At 40.4% G+C, this 17,524-nt stretch overlaps 1 protein-coding gene across 1 annotated transcript in view; it reads right to left on the bottom strand.

Moving 5' to 3' along the window:
- Positions 1-17,524, bottom strand: part of CD109 (CD109 molecule) — a 128,599-nt gene that overhangs the window by 21,108 nt on the left and 89,967 nt on the right. Inside the window, exons 22-25 of the mRNA XM_040643674.1 lie at positions 17,107-17,251; positions 14,592-14,768; positions 4,296-4,377; positions 1,818-2,046 (exon numbers count right to left, since the gene is read on the bottom strand). Coding sequence (XP_040499608.1) covers positions 1,818-2,046; positions 4,296-4,377; positions 14,592-14,768; positions 17,107-17,251 — 633 coding nt within the window. The remainder of the gene's footprint in view (positions 1-1,817; positions 2,047-4,295; positions 4,378-14,591; positions 14,769-17,106; positions 17,252-17,524) is intronic.

Here is a 17,524-nt window from a genome sequence, read left to right as displayed (position 1 = left end):
ATGATCTTGGGGTCCTGGGATTAGGCCCCGCCTAGGGCTCTGGGCTCAGTGGGGAGTCTGCTTAAGGATTCTCTCCCTCTCCCTCTGTCCCTCCCCCTTTTCGCATGCTCTCTCTCTCAAATAAATAAATAAATCTGTAAAAAAAAAAAAAAAAATGGGCAGAGGACATGAATAAACATCGTTCCAAAGAAAACATACAGATGTCCAACAAACATACGAAAAGATGCTCAACATAACTGATCATCAAGGAAATGCAAATTAAAATTACAATGAGATATCACCTCACACCTGTCAGAATGGCTAAAATCAACAACACAAGAAACAAAGGTGTTGGTGAGGATATGGAGAAAGGCATTCCCATGCCTGTTGCTGGGAATGCAAACTAATACAGCTAGAGCTACCCTAATTCAGCAATTGTACTAAGAACACAAAAATATTAATCCAAAAGGATACATGCACCCTGATGTTTACAGCAATGTTGTCTACAATAGCCAAGATATGGAAGCAGCCCAAGTGTCCTTTGACTGATGAGTGGATAAGAAGATATGCGTATGTGTACACAATGGAATGTTACTCAGCCATAAAATAGAAGGGAATCTTGCCATTTACCATGACATGGATGGAGCTAGAACGTCTTATGCTTAAGTGAAGTAAGTCAGAGAAAGACAAATACCATATGATTTCACTCAGATGTGGAATTTAAGAAATAAAACAAATGAACAAAGGGGGGGGGAGAGAGAGGCAAACCAAGATACAGACTCGTAACTACAGAGAACAAACTGATGGTTACCAGAGGGGAGGAGGGTGGGAGGATGGGTTAAATTGGTGATGGGGATTAAGGAGGGCACTTGTGATGAGCACTGGGTGATGTATGGAAGTGCTGAATCACTACGTTGTACACCTGAAACTAATATTACACTGTATGTTAACTACCTGGAATTTAAATAAAAAGAAAGAAAAGATTAAAAAAGGTTTAAAAAAAAAAAAGAAAACACTGCTTTTTCAGTTTTTATGAGTAAATAGGCACCACTCCCAAGAAGGAATAAGAAATAAAAAGTAGAACTTTTGCCAATGTTTCTACCATTGAATGTCATGAACTCAGATGAGAGCAAATTTGAGAAAAATATTATTCATATCTGATCTCAGGTTTTAAAGCTCTAAGGTCAGGGGAAAGTTTATCTTCCACATGCCTAGTACTGGACTAGGGAAACAGGAGGAACTTACTATCAAGAATGGCTGTTTTCGATCATGTGAAATGTAGTTGCCATTAAAGCAGTAAAGGCATCAATCACTGAAACAGCTCTGGAGCAAAATTAAGTTCATTAGCATAACTTTCCATGCATACTCATTCTCATCCAGACATCCATGCCCATTTAACATGATTTTTAGAGTGTGGGTATACTTTGCACTAAATTAGCAGACATTGTAATTGCTCCATGATAGTTTAGAAATTAAAAAAAAAATCCTTCACAACCTAAACGTTCTAGAATGCATTCCCCAATTCAAAAGAATTTTCTGTCCCCTAAGAAATGGACCTTTCCAATGAGAAAATATGTATTGATTTATCTTACCAATAGCAGTACAACAACATTTATATAAGAAAGCATTCTGAGTTATTTGGAAAGAGTGGGTTCGTATTTCATTCTCAGATTTTAGAATATGGCCATAAATGCAAAGCAAAAAGGTGCACGAATTCAGACTTCAAATGTGATGTAAAATTGCAAAACTCTTAAATTTCCAAACACATTCTTGACTCATCAAGACCTACCTTCCTTGTGATTTCCCACCCACCATTTATTAAATTAAAGATTAAATACCTGATACTTTTTATATCCCAGGAGAGAAGTCACAATATAAGCTGTAAGCATTACTGGACTTTTATTGCCACCTTGAAGCTCACTATGGATCACTCTTCCTGGCTCCCAAAATTCACCATTGGATTTTTGACGCCCTTTGAGCCAAGTATACGTTCTGTGTAACACATTCTGATCAATATCTATGTAGGGATCAGCTTCAAGGAAACATCTTAAGACAAAAGCTGACAACCTAGGTTAATAGGGAGAAAAATTACATAAAATATACTTTAGAAAGTCCTCTAAATAACACTGAGCAAGAAAACACCAACAATAACAATATTTTCCCCCATCACAAGATTCACAAAAAGATAATCACTGAAGAAGGAACAAAGGGAAGAAAGGCAACAAAAAGACAACATAAACATCTCAGCCTAGCTTGAATTCCACTTGAATATGGCCAAGAAATTCCAGGTCAACTCCCAAAATATCAGATTTGGAAAGGAACTTAGAAATCACCTAATTCCACCCCCCCCCCACTATTTCATAAGCTGAGAGTTAAATTGTCCAAGGTCATCATCTTTGGAGTGTTCTAGGTATTTACCAAGGAAGATCCCATTACACACTTGGCTCGGCCCTGAAGCCACGGATGAAGTATATATAGTTCACAGTCAAACTGTAGTACTCTTAACTAGAGAAAATGGATATTTTCTCCCCGATAAGACAGGAGTCAGAAAATTACAGCCTATGAAACAAATCTGTCTGGGCCAAATCTGGTCCTTGTGCCAAATCCAGCCCAGGGTCTGTTTACATGAGTCTCCCTTCCATCACCCACCACCTGAGAATGATTTCTAAAGGGAGAACGAAGGAAGGAAGGAAGGAAGGAAGGAAGGAAGGAAGGAAGGAAGGAAGGAAGGAAGGAAGGAAAGACAGAGAAGGAAGGGGAGAGGAAACAACATGCAACAGAGACTCTCTGTGGCCTGCAAATGCCTAACATATTTACTATATGAGCCTTTACAGAAAAAGTTTGCCAATGCCTGCTACAGAACAATAAATATTTAGGTGAAAAGATCATCAAGCAATAAAACACTGAAACCTTTCTATTTATGGATCTATATCCTGACACAGGCCAAAAGAAAATTTGAAGCAGATACATCTCATCCTATGAAATGTTTAGGTGTGATAAATATTACTAGTATTCAGTAATATCTGATCCCCTTTTGAGTATGCAGAGAAATTCACTTCTTCACCCTTTTGAAGTTAAGCATGGCCATGTGACTAGCTCTGATAATGATAAAGTGAGAAGCCATGTTGCACCCGGGCTGAAGCACCTGATTACCAGTATTGCATGCTCCAGCCTTCTCTTTCCAGGCTGCAGTAAGCCTAGAGCCTCCTGGGGAGATGCTGGCAGCTGAGCAAGGACTACAGAGCCCCCCGCTGACCCACAGCAGAAATGCAGCATGAGCAAGAAAGAAGCTTTTGTTAATAAGCTACTGAGATTTTAGGGGATTGTTGTTACCACAGCGTGCCTTGTCTAACCTGACTGCTACAGTTAGTCAATCTTCTTCTGGGTGAAATGTGTAATTGACAATAGTGCAAAGAGAGAAAATAATCATCCAAAATCAGCCACACAGAGATTCCATTCTGGAAGAAATCTGGATGCTTATTACTTAATTCCATCACTGTTTTTCACAAAAAATAACCTTAAAGAAATTATGTTGACTGTGTTAATACAAAATTTGTATTGATCATGTCTGATTAAGAAAAGAACTACGTCGGGCTGCCTGGGTGGATCAGTTAAATGACTGACTCCTGATCTCAGGATCATGAGATTGAGCCCCATCCATGTGCACTTGGCATGGAGCCTGCTTAAGATTCACTCTTCTCCCTCTCCCTCTGCCCCTCATCCGCTGCTTGCATGCTCTGTCTCTCAGAAAAAAACAAAACAAAAAAAAAACTGTATCACAATCACTCAGTATTTCAGTATTTCTAACCAGTTTTTCTTGTCAACTGCACCATCATCATAAAGTATTTTTATTACTTTTCCCACAAAAAAAAAGATTTATAGCTTATCTTTAATAAATAAAAACATTTTACTTATTAGTGTTTTAAAACTGTATTTAAAAAGGAAAATCTCTTTTAAAGCCAGGCTATAAGAAAAGCAACCTACAAGCCTATATACATAGGGACACGTCTGTCAACCTCATGGCCATTTTGACCTAATAAGAGCCCATTCATGACAGATTTGTTCTGTTAGTAAAAACACTTACCAAGTGGGGGCCCTTGGGTGGCACAGTCAGATAAACATCAGACTCTTGGTTTCAGCTCAGGTCAGGATCTCGGGGTCTTGAGATCAAGCCCTGAGTCAGGCTCCAAGCTCAGTAAGGAGTCTGCTAAAGTTTCTCTCTCCTTCTCCCTCTGCCCTTCCCCGCACTCACTCGCACTCTCTCACTCAAATAAATAAATAAATCTTTAAAGAAACAAAAACAAAAACACACTTACCAAGTGCTCCCAGAAGGGTCATCATTCCCAAAAGCACTAAAGGAGCCATCTTCCCTCTGATAGAGAAGTTCTCTCTGATAACCTGAAGACACAAAAGTAGACAGATCATCAATGTAATCACAACTTGAAATGAATGGAAGTTTCTAATCATGACTGCATATTAAGGAAACATGAACAAAGAATGGGAAAGAATATATCAAATCAGCAACTAATTCTGAATACTTTCTATATTAAGCGCTGTGAGAAATTTTAAACACCAAGACTTTTCAAGCAGAATGTGTAAAATAAGAACTGTAAAATAACAAATTAAATTCAGAAGAATACTAAAACAGAGACAACAATTCTAGCCAGTTAAAAGGAAGCAAACCGGTCTGACTCTTGATTTTGGCTCAGGTCATGATCTCAGGGTCGTGAGATTGAGCCCTGGGTGGGGCTCCACGCTCAGTGCAGAGTCTGCTTAAGATTCTCTCTCCCTGCAGCAGCTCTTTCTGCCCATGGGTCCTGTCCCCGTGCTTTAATAAAATCACCTTTTTTTTTTAAGATTTTATTTATTTATTTGACGAGAGAGAGAGACAGCCAGCGAGAGAGGGAACACAAGCAGGGGGAGTGGGAGAGGAAGAAGCAGGCTCCCAGCGGAGGAGCCTGATGTGGGGCTCGATCCCATCACGCCGGGATCACGCCCTGAGCCGAAGGCAGACGCTTAACGACTGAGCCACCCAGGCGCCCCAGTAAAATCACCTTTTGGCACAAAAACAAAACAAAACAAAAAGGGTGCCTGGGTGGCTCAGTCAGTTAAGCCCTGCCTTCGGCTCAGGGCATGATCCCAGGGTCCTAGGTTCGAGTCTCACATCAGGCTCCCTGCTCAGCAGGGAGTCTGCTTCTCCCTCTGACCCTCCCCCTCCTGCTCTCTTCCCCTCTCTCTCTCCCCCTCAAAAATGAATAAAATCTTTAAAAAAAGAAAAGATCTCTCTCCCTATGCCCCTCTCCCAACTCGTGCTCTAACTAAACAAATTAATAAAAATATTTAAAAGTAACCAAACTAAAGACTAAGTTTTATTTAACTCTGCAGTGTTGACTACAATAGTTTCCATGCTTAATCATCTAAAATTGTTTGCTATCTAAGAAAAATACTATCTAGAGTATCATAATTAAAGTTTAGGGCTAAAATGAAAAGAAAATATTTCCTATTTTTAGGCCAGCAACAGAAGGGGGAAATTGCTAAATAATCTAAGACAATTGCTTTAAAATTTTGGGGGGATGGCCAACTGAGGTAAACCAAAGGACCAACCAGCTTGCGCACCACTCAATTCCAAATTCTCACACACGCACACACACACACACACACACACACAAAGAACGCAGCAGTGGTAATGAAGTCTCACTCTAAAAGTAAATTGAGAAGGGGGTTAAGGCTCATGTAGCTGCTTTAATAAAAGCAGATGTTTCATATTTGCAAATAAATGGCTGCAAATAAGGCAGGCGTTTCATATTCACAAAGCAACGCATGCAGGTCTCAAAGACCAATGACTGAGAAATCATAGACCAAACACTATGAGAGTCACCCAACAACCCACCACAAACTAAGCTGCTAGAAATGAAATTAAAATAACAATAATTTATCATTAGAAAGCAAGCAGAAGCAGGAGCCAAAAATTTTTCCAACTCAAGGCATTATCAAAGATTCTCTGGTAACCAAGAACTCTTTCTGAAAATTATACGATTCTACTACACGCAGGTGACGTCACACAGTATGAACTCTGTGGCATGGTCACAGACAGCCTGGCCTCCATAAGCATTTATAAAATGTTGAATTCAATCCCTAGTAAACTCTAGGAACAAAAAAAGTTTACTTTATGAATGTCGCATTTTAGAAGCATTAATAACTGTAAGTAATTAATTCATATTTAACAGAACATGAGCATTGATGGTTTAAAGTTACCGTTAATCTGCTCTTGCCATGTCCCAAACTTTCCTCCTTGAGCCCTTCCCCAGAAACCCCAGATCTGAGTATCTGATTTAAGGTACAATAAGACAAAGCATGTAAAAAGCAAGACACTGTTTCATGGTGATGTTTAAGACCTACAGTAAAAGAAATAGAACCAACATTTAGGTGATGTCAGAATTTTGCTTTAATTTAAAAACTGAAATATTATGGTACAATAATTAAATATCCAGTCTTGATCCAACACTGACTATATGTCAGGAACAGTTCAAAGTCCTTTCAGGTATGAACTCAGGTAATTCTCACAACTCTAGGATGTAGATGCTATTTAGAGATAGCAAGATCACACAGCTGGCAGGTACTGAAGCCAGAAACTAGTGAACTTCTATGACCAGATATAGCCAAGGTCTATGTCTCTAAAGCTGCTGTTTCCTGCTAACTCACAGAGCTCCTTCAGTGGTTCATGTATGAAGTCCTCAGCACAAGCACCTTTTACATGGCAAGCCCTCAGTAAACAAGAGGTATCCCTCCATACCACGGACATGGGAAAAGGCTTTCTAACACCCAATTTTTAAGAAAACATGTAATAAATAGGACCACAAAAAATTCTTTTAAACTTTTACATGGCAAAACACACATTAGCAAAGTTAAAGGATGACAAATTAGAAGAAAATATGTGCCACACACACATAAATGGCTAATGTCCCTAATATTAACATACAAATTATATATATATACATATATATTATCACTACATAGCTATACATATACTTATATAAAGTACCTTTTAAGTTTAGAGAAAAAGAGTAAAATCCTACAAAAAGAAAATGGACAAAAGACAAGAAAATTTTCACAAATAAAACAGAGATGGACTTCAATATATGGAAAAACGTTCAACTTCTTAATAAGTGAAATGCAGGTTAAAACTACATTGACATAACATTTCTCACCCATCCTGTTAGCAAAGATTCAAAAGTGTGACCACTCATCCTGTTGGGAAGGCTGTAAGGACACCAATACCTGTTCATTGCTAGAGGGAACTCAGAAAGGTACAACTGCTGTGTAAGGGAGTGTCTATATCTTTTGACCCAATAATCCCACTTTTAAGATTCTACCCTGAAGATATCCTCCAACAATACGAAAACATGCATACAGAAGATGGTAAGATTATTCATTGCAGCATTATTTGTAATTGCAAAAATACTGGAACTACCTAACTGCCCCCAAATTGGAAACTGGTTGAGTAAACTGTAATATGCACACACAGTGGAGTCTATGCAATTGTGAAAAAAGATGAGGAATATCTCTCTGAACTCATACAGAGTGATTTCCTGGATGCACTGTTAGGTAAAAAAGGCAAAGTCTAAAAGAGTATGTATAGTATACTACCTTTTGTGTAAGAAAACAAGGAAATAAGAAAATATATATACATATGCTAATTTCTGCAGAGAGAGGGAGAGAAAGAAACTAGAAACTAATGAAGTTACCCACAAGGGGTTGGGAGAAGAGATACAAGAGGGAGAGATACCCCTTCGCATATACCTTTTAGAATAAAGTTGGACTTTTGGAAGCGTATTAATGTTCTACATATTCAAAAAAGAAAACAAACAAGAATAGAAAAAAATGATAGGTGTTATTAACACTAGTTCACTTCAACATGTTTTAGCTTTCATAAACCTTGAAAAAAACACAGCATATAATCTCTTCCTCTTTCAGAGGCAGTCAGGGTTCACAGAGAAGCAGAAAAGCTTTCAAGTGTTTACAAAGGAAATTAGCAAGAGTCCAAGACACTCTCCTTCAATTTCCAATTCAGGACTAAATCCACCAGATAGCAGAGTTTAACTGTGAACTCAATCTGACAGAGGAGGGGAGGAGAGGGGAAGGCAGGAGAGAGAGGAGAGGAAAGGGGTAAAGAGGAGAGGAGAAAGAAGACGAGAAAGCTTTCATGACCCACCATCACTATAGGAAGTGTTTCTGTAAGAAGGACCAGCTTCTAAAGACAGGACCATGTGCTTCCAAGCCCCCAAATCACGTCAACAACTGCAGCTCCAAGTGTGAGTTATTGTAAAACCAGAGAGATGAGATCATGCAGATGAGATCAGTGCTTATGGAAATTACCCCTCAAGTGGCTGACCTCCAACAGTCCTCATTAATATCAACAACTAGCACCATTCCTCTACCAGGGGCAGCCAGCCCAGAAGAGGGGGAGGACTCACAGACGATCTCCAGTTGTGCAGTGCATTTCTTGAGCTGGCTTAGGGGAAACTGAGACTCCAAACCTCCAGCTCTGCTCCCACAGCAAAACAGAGGAGAGAATTAGAACCCAGACAGAGGAACTTATATGACTCTCCCAGTAGGAATACCCTGTGAGGTTGCCTTCCTCACCTAAATCAGCCATGCATCGTTACAGACCCCTCGGCTGCTTCTCCTGCAAATCAACCATTCCACAGGCAGTAGAGGACACCGCTGACTTGGCTGTGATGTTTACTATCAGTACAACAATTCAACATACAAGTGTAGTCACCTCAGTTGGAGACTTTTCATAATAGGTGAAAAAGGCAAAAATATGGTTTTCTCCAAAAGTTTATGAGGAAATAAGAATATTGCCCTAAGGTCATAGTTTTATGAAGAGCTCTTGAGTTAGAAAGCAATAGTACAATAGGAATTAAGAGACACTTCTGAAAATTAAAATACAGAAGAAGTCAAGAGGCTGACAGGATAATGACCCATGAGTTGCTGTTTATAAAGGGCCAGACAAGCTATATACTTCCTGGGTCATGAATTTTCTTTGAAATAGCCATGAGTGTAAAATATTTATTTTTTGTCACAATAAAGATGAAAATACTGTTCATAGAAGCACACAGAAAAAATTCTGAACATAATTTGACTTCGTTTACCCCAAGTGTCAAAATTACATATAAATGAAAGAAGTAAAATCAGCTCCTTGTGACTCTATCACTCACTTCCTCCGGTAAAAAACCCGACAAAAATAGTTGCTGTACTAAAAGAGAAGGAGTCATCATCAATGTCCTTACTCTGTACGATATGGAATATGGAAAGTAAGAACTTACTTCCCCGGGTTTTGAGTTTTTCAGCAGTTTCACTATTGCCTCTAGCCATTCTTGTGATGACCACAGCAGCACCAGAATTCTGAAACCCATTCCTCCTGTTTTAATTTCAATGGGAAAAAATATATAATGTGTTTTCAACTAGTCTTGGTCTGAGTCTCACTTGAAAAATGGAGCCACAGGTTCCATTTTTACATATTTGAGGAAAACAAGTGGTTTAAATCCCTAACAGGATTTCCAGTCCTTATCAGAAACAGTTTTCGTTTTATGGTTCTATTTTTCTTTTTGACAGCAAAAGAGACTTTATTCAATGATGTAGCTGTTGTTTTGACCCAAAAAACAATGGGTTAGGTTACAAGGCTCCTGGGCCAAGCATGATTTAAGTAAAACAATGCCCTGTTCATAAATGACATTTAAATAATATAATCATGACTCATGCCAAAGCCATTTTAATTTCTTAAAAAATAAAAACAACTACAGTATATTTAAAGGACTTTGGCAAATGTGATAGCAAAGGAAAAAACAAAGTCTCTGAAATGAGACACTGATTTCATAATGAAAATCATTATACCAAGAAGCTTTTGTCCACGACTCTGAAATACAATTGAGTTCAGCCGGTGAAATGATGTATTTGGGGGCGTGCCATTGCGTCGACTTCCATGAGCCACTTTGCCAGCTCAGAAGGTGAGCTGAAACCACGGGCCCGTTTCCTAGCTCCTAAGAAAATGCCAAGGCCCGGCAGAACCTTTAGTGTTTATTAACAATCACTGCATTGTGGAAATACTTGAGAGATGTTCTGGGCCCAATCTCCACATTAGGATGATGAACCGGAGGCCCAAAGAAATGAATATCGACAGTAATTCGTTCATCCAGTCTGCATTTATGGCGGTGCTTATACAGTGATACGATAGCAAAAAGATTAAACACGGCCCCCACTGTCACGGAGCTTCCCTTCTAGTGCAGGAGACACACAGATAACAGGTAACCGAGATCCTTTTAAATAACGTGAAGTGTGGTAAAGAAAATGAAATGGAGTTCTATAAATGAGAGCTCCTAAGTGGGAAGGAGGGAAGGCCACTGGAGGGGAACACCACCTAAATGATGAGAAGGAGCAGCCATGGGAGGATCCCAGGAGAAGGAAGAGCAAGCTTAAAGCCCTCAAGTACCCCGGAGCCGGGAGTGCTCCAGGGGGAGCCACAGGGGAGCCAAGACAGGGCAGCCTCAGTGAGGAGAGAGATGGAGGCCAAGGCCAGGTCACCCACTGCAGAACCCATTACAGAATTTTAAGCAAGGAAGTGACCTGATTTTAACATTTTCAAAAGATCCGTTTTATTGGGACGCCTGGGTGGCTCAGTCGGTTAAGCATCTGCCTTCGGCTAGGGTCACGATCCCAGGGTTCTGGGATCGAGCCCCACATGGGGCTCGTTGCTCAGTGAGGAGCCTGCTTCTACCTCTGCCTGCAGCTCCCCCGCTCTCTCTCGGACAAGTAAATAAAATCTTAAAAAAAAAAAAAAATCCCTTTTATTATATGTGGAGCCTGTATTGAAGGGGAATGGACACAGAAGCAGAGAGGCTTTCTAAAAGGAGGCCACTGGAGTTGTCCAGCTGAGCAATGACGGTGTGTGAGCGGAAGGATTTGCCACGGGATGGAAAGTGCGGAAGAACCTCATGTTTGTTTCTGAGGCAGATGGACAGGGTTTACTTGTTGACTGTGGACTCTAACTCCCCGGTCAGATGCTACTAACTGTATACAGTATGGCTAACAGTTACTGGGCACTTACTGTATTCAAGTGCTAAAATATCTTATTTCATCTCCAAAACAGCCCCCATGAAGTGGGTACTTTATTACATATCTTACAGGTGGGAAAACAAGACTTGGAGGAAACCAGCCCAAAGCGGGAGGCAGGATTCAGAGCCCCGGTATGACCGCCTCCACAGCTGGCACGGTAACCACGGGGTTCTCCTGTCCCCCAAGGTGGGGTTGCCTACGTCCCCGCAATAGTGATCTTCATGCCCACAGCAGCTTGCAAGACTACGTGGCCTTCAGAGAACCATGTTTTCTCTGCCCTGTGGTTCTCTGCACTTTCTAACAACTAGCAAGTGTGAAGAAGGCTCCCATACATCAAGGAGATGCAGCCCTCCCGCCCCCGCCCCGGGGGACGGCTTTGAAATACTGCAGGTTGGCCCTCAGCCTGGCTAGGGCTGGCCTGAGGGACCAGCGCTCCTTTTGGGGAAAAAAAACAGACACCGAGGATTTGGAGCATTCATTATTTAGGACCTCTGCTATCCCAGAGCAAAGTACCTAGAATACAACTCAAATTATCTTTAAGGGATGATTTTATCATTTTATCATTCCTTAAATGGTTCAAACTAGAAAATTCATTCTGTCTTTTTATAGCACTAATATTTGATGAGCCAACATTACAATTCATAAAGCATATAAAACACTGAATTATGGGGTACTTTTTAAAATATTTTATATTATTTTATTAAATTATCCCAAAGAATACGTATCAAATTATAAAGCAACAGTCTAGTTCCTATCTATTTTCTACTTGAAGGCAGTCATACTGAATTTTGAATACAAGCCAGAATCTTGTTTTTAAAAGATGCAGTTAAATTATGACAATTCCAAATATTTTTCACCTCCTTAAGTATAACCATTATGGTAATGTGTAAAACCTCATTTTTCTTTTTAGCATGGCACTCACTGTACCACAGAGAGCACTCAGTACTGCTTCTTAAACCTAATTATAATAGAACTTGAAAAAAGCAGCTCTTGTATTTATATGTTTAAATATGACTAATCCACAAATATATATATGAAGGAGGATAACCTTAAATGGGCAGCTCTGTATGGAAAGTACCAATTGGTAGATCTCTGAGAATTTCAAGACCTAACCACATCCCAGGCCTGCAGGACCTGGCTCTAATCTGAGGGAAAATACACCACTCTCTCCTTCCCCACAGCAGTACTCAGTTCATACTCAGCTCTGATTCCAATCCCTGGTCTCCCTCAGTTTGTCCACTCCTGCAGCACGTGGTTCCTGACTCACAACCCCCTTCCTCCCTCTCAGCCCTTGTCTGTGCCAGTCCACCCCAGGGAGAGCTTTGGACTGTAACCAGTTCATCCTCTTGGATCCTACATCTTACAGCTCATTCTGCTCTAACCTGACACTTCAGATTCTAACGGTTGCTGTCTCCTTCCCTATAGGAGCCCATGTTCCCCCCTTACTATTTTATCAGAAGGTCCACTGAGAGCTCTTGTACACTGGCTACACTCAATCATCTTGGCCAATTACTGGACCTTTTCCATCCTAAGCTTATGGCTACTAACAACCTAAGAACGTTGCAAAGTAAACTTATCCCATTCCGATCTGAGGAAAAACATGAATTCTAGAACCAGACCACCTGGGAGTAATCATGGGTAATTTATGTAACCTCTCTGTGCCTCAGTTTCCTCATCTGTAAAATGAAAATAATATCAGTACACTCACCTCCCAGGGTTTTTGTAAGAATTAAATGAAAACATAGGACACCTGGGTGGCACAGTCAGTTAAGCTGTCTGACTCTTGGTTTCAGCTCAGGTCACGATCTCAGAGCATGAGATCAAGCCCCACATCAGGCTCCATGCTCAGCGCAGAGTCTGCTTAAGATTCTACCTCCCTGTCCCTCTGTCCCTCCCCCCATGCACACACTCAAGTGTGTTTGCGTACGCGCTCTCTCTCTCTCTCAAATAAATAAATAAACAGAGACTCTTAAGGCGGAAAAAAAGAACTAAATGAAAACATTTGTAAACCCTTTAAACAGGGTTAGTTATTACCATTATTACATAAAATTTAGTTTAGGGTAAACAAGTCCCTACATAATGAGGGAACTTGGAAGAAAAGCTCACATCAAAATAGTGTCTTCAAGCTTTCTAATTCTTAACTGTGGAAAAGTCAGCAAAACCACTAACAACTTGCCTCTATTTGCATTTAACCCATTCCTTCCAAAAAAGTAAATAAACGAAACACTTAGGAGTTGGGAAGTGTTGACTTGATTTTTAGATTATATTGAACAAGGGGTTATTTTTTTAGCATTCTGCATAAACCATTCTAATCCTCATGAGTTTGAGGGGCAGCAGGTATCCCAAATTGTGTAGACAGATAAACTCAGCCACACAGAGATTTTGCTAGAAGTCCCCTAACAAGGAAATGTAAAACCAAGACTGTAACTTTAGGGGGTTGGCTTCTGGAGTATTTAAGGAAAACAAATTTACATTATTATTATTAAAAACGTGTTTGTCTAAGTATGGACATGACACGCATGGACTCTGGGGTCAGGCAGTGAGTTCAAATCCCAGCTCTGCCACTCCCTTGCTATTGACCCTGGGCAGGTTGATTAACTTTCTGTATCTCAGTTTCCTGATCTGTAAAAATAGGAGGGCAGCACTAACACTGTGAGCATTAAATGAGACATTAGGTTTACAGGGCTTAGAATACTGTCTGGCACATCGAAGCACTCAGCTAATGACAACTGCTGTCATTTGCAAGGGGCAGACACAACGCATATGGTGTCTGCAAACACAGGCAGCCTCTCTAAGAGTCAGGGGACAGTAACTCCCAGTGTGGCATCTTCTGAGGGACCAGCAGGGCCTCCCCATACAAACTGTGCCCTCCGAATTCCCACCTCCTTGATTTTAAGTGCACTGAGAAGGTGCCCACCCCATGACACTGCCTGTGTGTGTGTGTAGAGACTGTCTTCCCTGAGAAGAACCACCCTGACCTCCTCCGTTTCCTCAGTGGCAGAGCTGACGCCGGCGCCAACAGACCTCCACAAATGCGCGATGAATAAATGAACACTCTGCGCTGACCATGGAGCCTGATGTGGGGCTTGATCTCATGCTCTGAGATCGTGACCTGAGCTGAAACCAAGAGTCAGACAGCTTAACTGACTGTGCCACCCAGGTGTCCTATGTTTTCATTTAATTCTTACAAAATTTCAGGTCCCTTCTTAAAATACAAACCCCTCTAGACACTAACTCCTTAACGTGTTAGCTGCAATTAGTGACAATTAGCTGCAGGAAGAATGGTGACAGCTTCCCGCGGCTTGTACTTGTAGCCCATTCCAACACCATCTAGCCCTACAGTCACACAGCAAGGATAAACTGGTCTATACTGAAATATGGTCTAGAGTAGACTCTGCCTAAACAAAAAAAAAAAAAAAAAAAAAAAAGGAAAGGAAAGGAAAGAGAAAAAAAAGGAAAGAAATTTACAAATGAAAGTATATTTCTAAAATGCTTACCTTGCCTCATAAATGAAAGGGCTTTTTCTTTTAAGTTTTCTGTCAGTTGTCTCTTTTTAGTCAGGTAATCCAAAACATAAATATTGGGAGCAAAATTTATCATGTTCTGTTCACCACAGCCATAAGGCATCCGAATCAATGAGGCTAAGCCATTGATGGAAGAACCGAGGATATCCCCTGAAAGCACAAGAGATTCAATACATTCGGCAAATACTCAATAACCATAGCTGCTGGTGGCCAAGAGACTTCCTCTGAGTCCAGGAGGCAGCTGACGCTGAAGCAATGATCACTCCACCGCTCAGAACAGAGTACAAACTTCACGTCAAGCTTTCAGAAGACTGGTCAAGTGACTGAGAACACAGTGGCACTGAACTTGTAGATTATGGGACAAATCAGACGTTTAGCTCAGGTAAAGATGTGGCATACACCAGGCACAAAATACGTTTAAAAAATCACTCTGGAACAAAAATGTCAGGAACTGATCATTAGGAAACCATCATTTTTATATAGGAAAGAAATGTTTTATTAGTAGTATTCTTCACATAACTAGAACTTCACTCTGATTTCTTACTAATACACTACGAACACTTGAGAAATGATTTTTTTTTAAGGGCAAGGATTGTGGTATTTTTCGATGTGTTCTCTTTAGCAAAAACAAAGTAGAATTAACATGTAAAAGTATTTCAAAGAATCTCAGGATCAAAAAGGATTAGGAATATTTTTCAAAATTACTAATATAAAATTAAACAAAATGCCTGCTTAAAAGACACCTCTACCCACATTCTAACACTCTGACTCAGGGAAATAAGTAAAACTTCAGAAATACAGAGGCTGAGTTCTAATTCTGACCCCACTATGAGGGGCGCCTGGGTAGATCAGTCGGTTAAGCCTCTGCCTTAAGCGTCTGCCTTCGACTCAGGTCATGATCTCGGGGTCCTGGGAGGGAGCCCTGCATCAAGCTCCTTGCTCAGCAGGAAGTCTACTTCTCCCTCTGCTTGCTGCTCCCCCTACGTGTGCTCTCTCTCTCTCACACACACACAAATAAATAAATAAAATATTTTTTTAAAAAAATCAAACCTCAAGAGTATTTCAATAACCAAACATAGACTCATTCCAGTGTAAGGAGTGATGGAATACATTTGAACTTCAAGGCTTTTCCCTTTGTGTGTATGTACATGTGCACACATGCATGTGTGTGTGTGCGTGTGTAACTGCATCCCCCCGTGTGTATGCTGCACTTCCTAGCATCCCAACACTATGGGACAATTTTATTCCCCTGAGTAGAGAGCTTAGCTAATTCTTCTTAAGAAGTATACCTAAGAACTAGGAAGATCAGTAGGGGAAGAAAGGGATAAAGAAAGGGGGGGTAATCAGAAGGGGGAATGAAGCATGAGAGACTATGGACTATGAGAAACAAACTGAGGGCTTCAGAGGGGAGGAGGTGGGGGATTGGGATAGGCTGGTGATGGGTAGTAAGGAGGGCACGTATTGCATGGTGCACTGGGCGTTATACGCAACTAATGAATCATCGAACTTTACATCAGAAACCAGAGAGGTACTGTATGGTGACTAACATAATATAATAAAAAAACATTAAAAAAAAAAGAAGTATACCTAAGGCTCCCAAAAAGTCCTCTTTTGGAGGACTGGTTGGTTGAGTTATAATGGAAACCATTACACCTACAGATGAGATTTAAAAGAATCTCTGAAAAAGTGCTTTAGGTCCTGACATCTTGAAAACCTAACAAACTATTGAGATTCCTTAATCTTCATTAATCTAAACATTTCCTTCAGTTATTTGTGAAGTGCAGCTATATAAACAAATCGTTTGTGTGGAAGCTATGTTTAACAACTGATGAAAAAATATTTGGGGTTGCCAGAAAGTGACTAGGAGAGGGTGAAGTCAGTTGCTTCCCGCTGTAACCTTCTGCACAGAGAACTGCTTTAAGCAATAGTGCTCAACCTTTGGTCATCAGAAGCACTTGTGAAACCTTTTCAAAATACGCACACCCTAGCCATAGCTCAAGAAATTCTGATCGTGTAGGCTGAAAGTACAGCCCGTGTTTTTACAAAGCTCCACAGAAAATTCTGATTAGGCACCGGCGGTCAAGAGCCACAGAAGCCAGAAGCTCTGCTCTTAAAAATACTCCCTCCCTCCAGCCACGTTAGAGCGGGCACTGCTCGACAAAGAGCGGTCTATCCAGCTGAAGCATCAGCATCAACTGGGAGCTTGCTAGAAATGCGTAACCCAAGGCCCCACCCCAGGCCTATTACACCAGCATCTTCCTTTAAACGAGATCCCCACGTGATTCAAAGGCACACTGTGATTAAGAACTGATCTAGGACACATATCTGCTATTCTTTCTATTGTACTCATCAGTTGGTACCAGCTAAAAGTTTTTGCGACCTCTTCTCATTAGGACTAAATAAGAAAACACATCTATAAGTACATATATAGACACAGGTAGTCATATACAAATAAACCAGTAGTGATGATGATATACTGTATTCTTACCAATTGCAGTGATCTGAACTCGTTCACTACCACTCACTGTGTTGGGAGGAAATGAGAAACTCAAAGTTTTCACGGGAGTTTGTAACTTATTGTCAGTCAAGTCTAACAAGATGGATTGTGAATACGACTTTTCTATTCCTTCAGCCTGTTGGAAGAAAAGGAACACAATTAAATTCATCTCTACTCATCTGTTTACAGAGAACTTTATGCAAATAATAAGATAAACATCTTGCCTACTGTGTCTGCAGTATGTGTACAATTAGATAAATAACTACTGGTTTTGATTCCAATGTTTACTTTCTAGTTAGAGTAAACAAAACATTTCATGAAATGGCAAATGAAATAACAAAGGAGAAAAATGCAAAGGTGATGAGAAAAACCTTCTGAGGTAAATCCTATTATTATCCAAAAAGAGATT

Source organism: Ursus maritimus, unplaced genomic scaffold (assembly GCF_017311325.1).
Source record: "Ursus maritimus isolate PB19 unplaced genomic scaffold, ASM1731132v1 scaffold_29, whole genome shotgun sequence".
NCBI lineage: Eukaryota > Metazoa > Chordata > Mammalia > Carnivora > Ursidae > Ursus > Ursus maritimus.
Note: the sequence above shows the minus strand (reverse complement) of the source record. Positions and strands in the feature narration are given on the sequence as shown.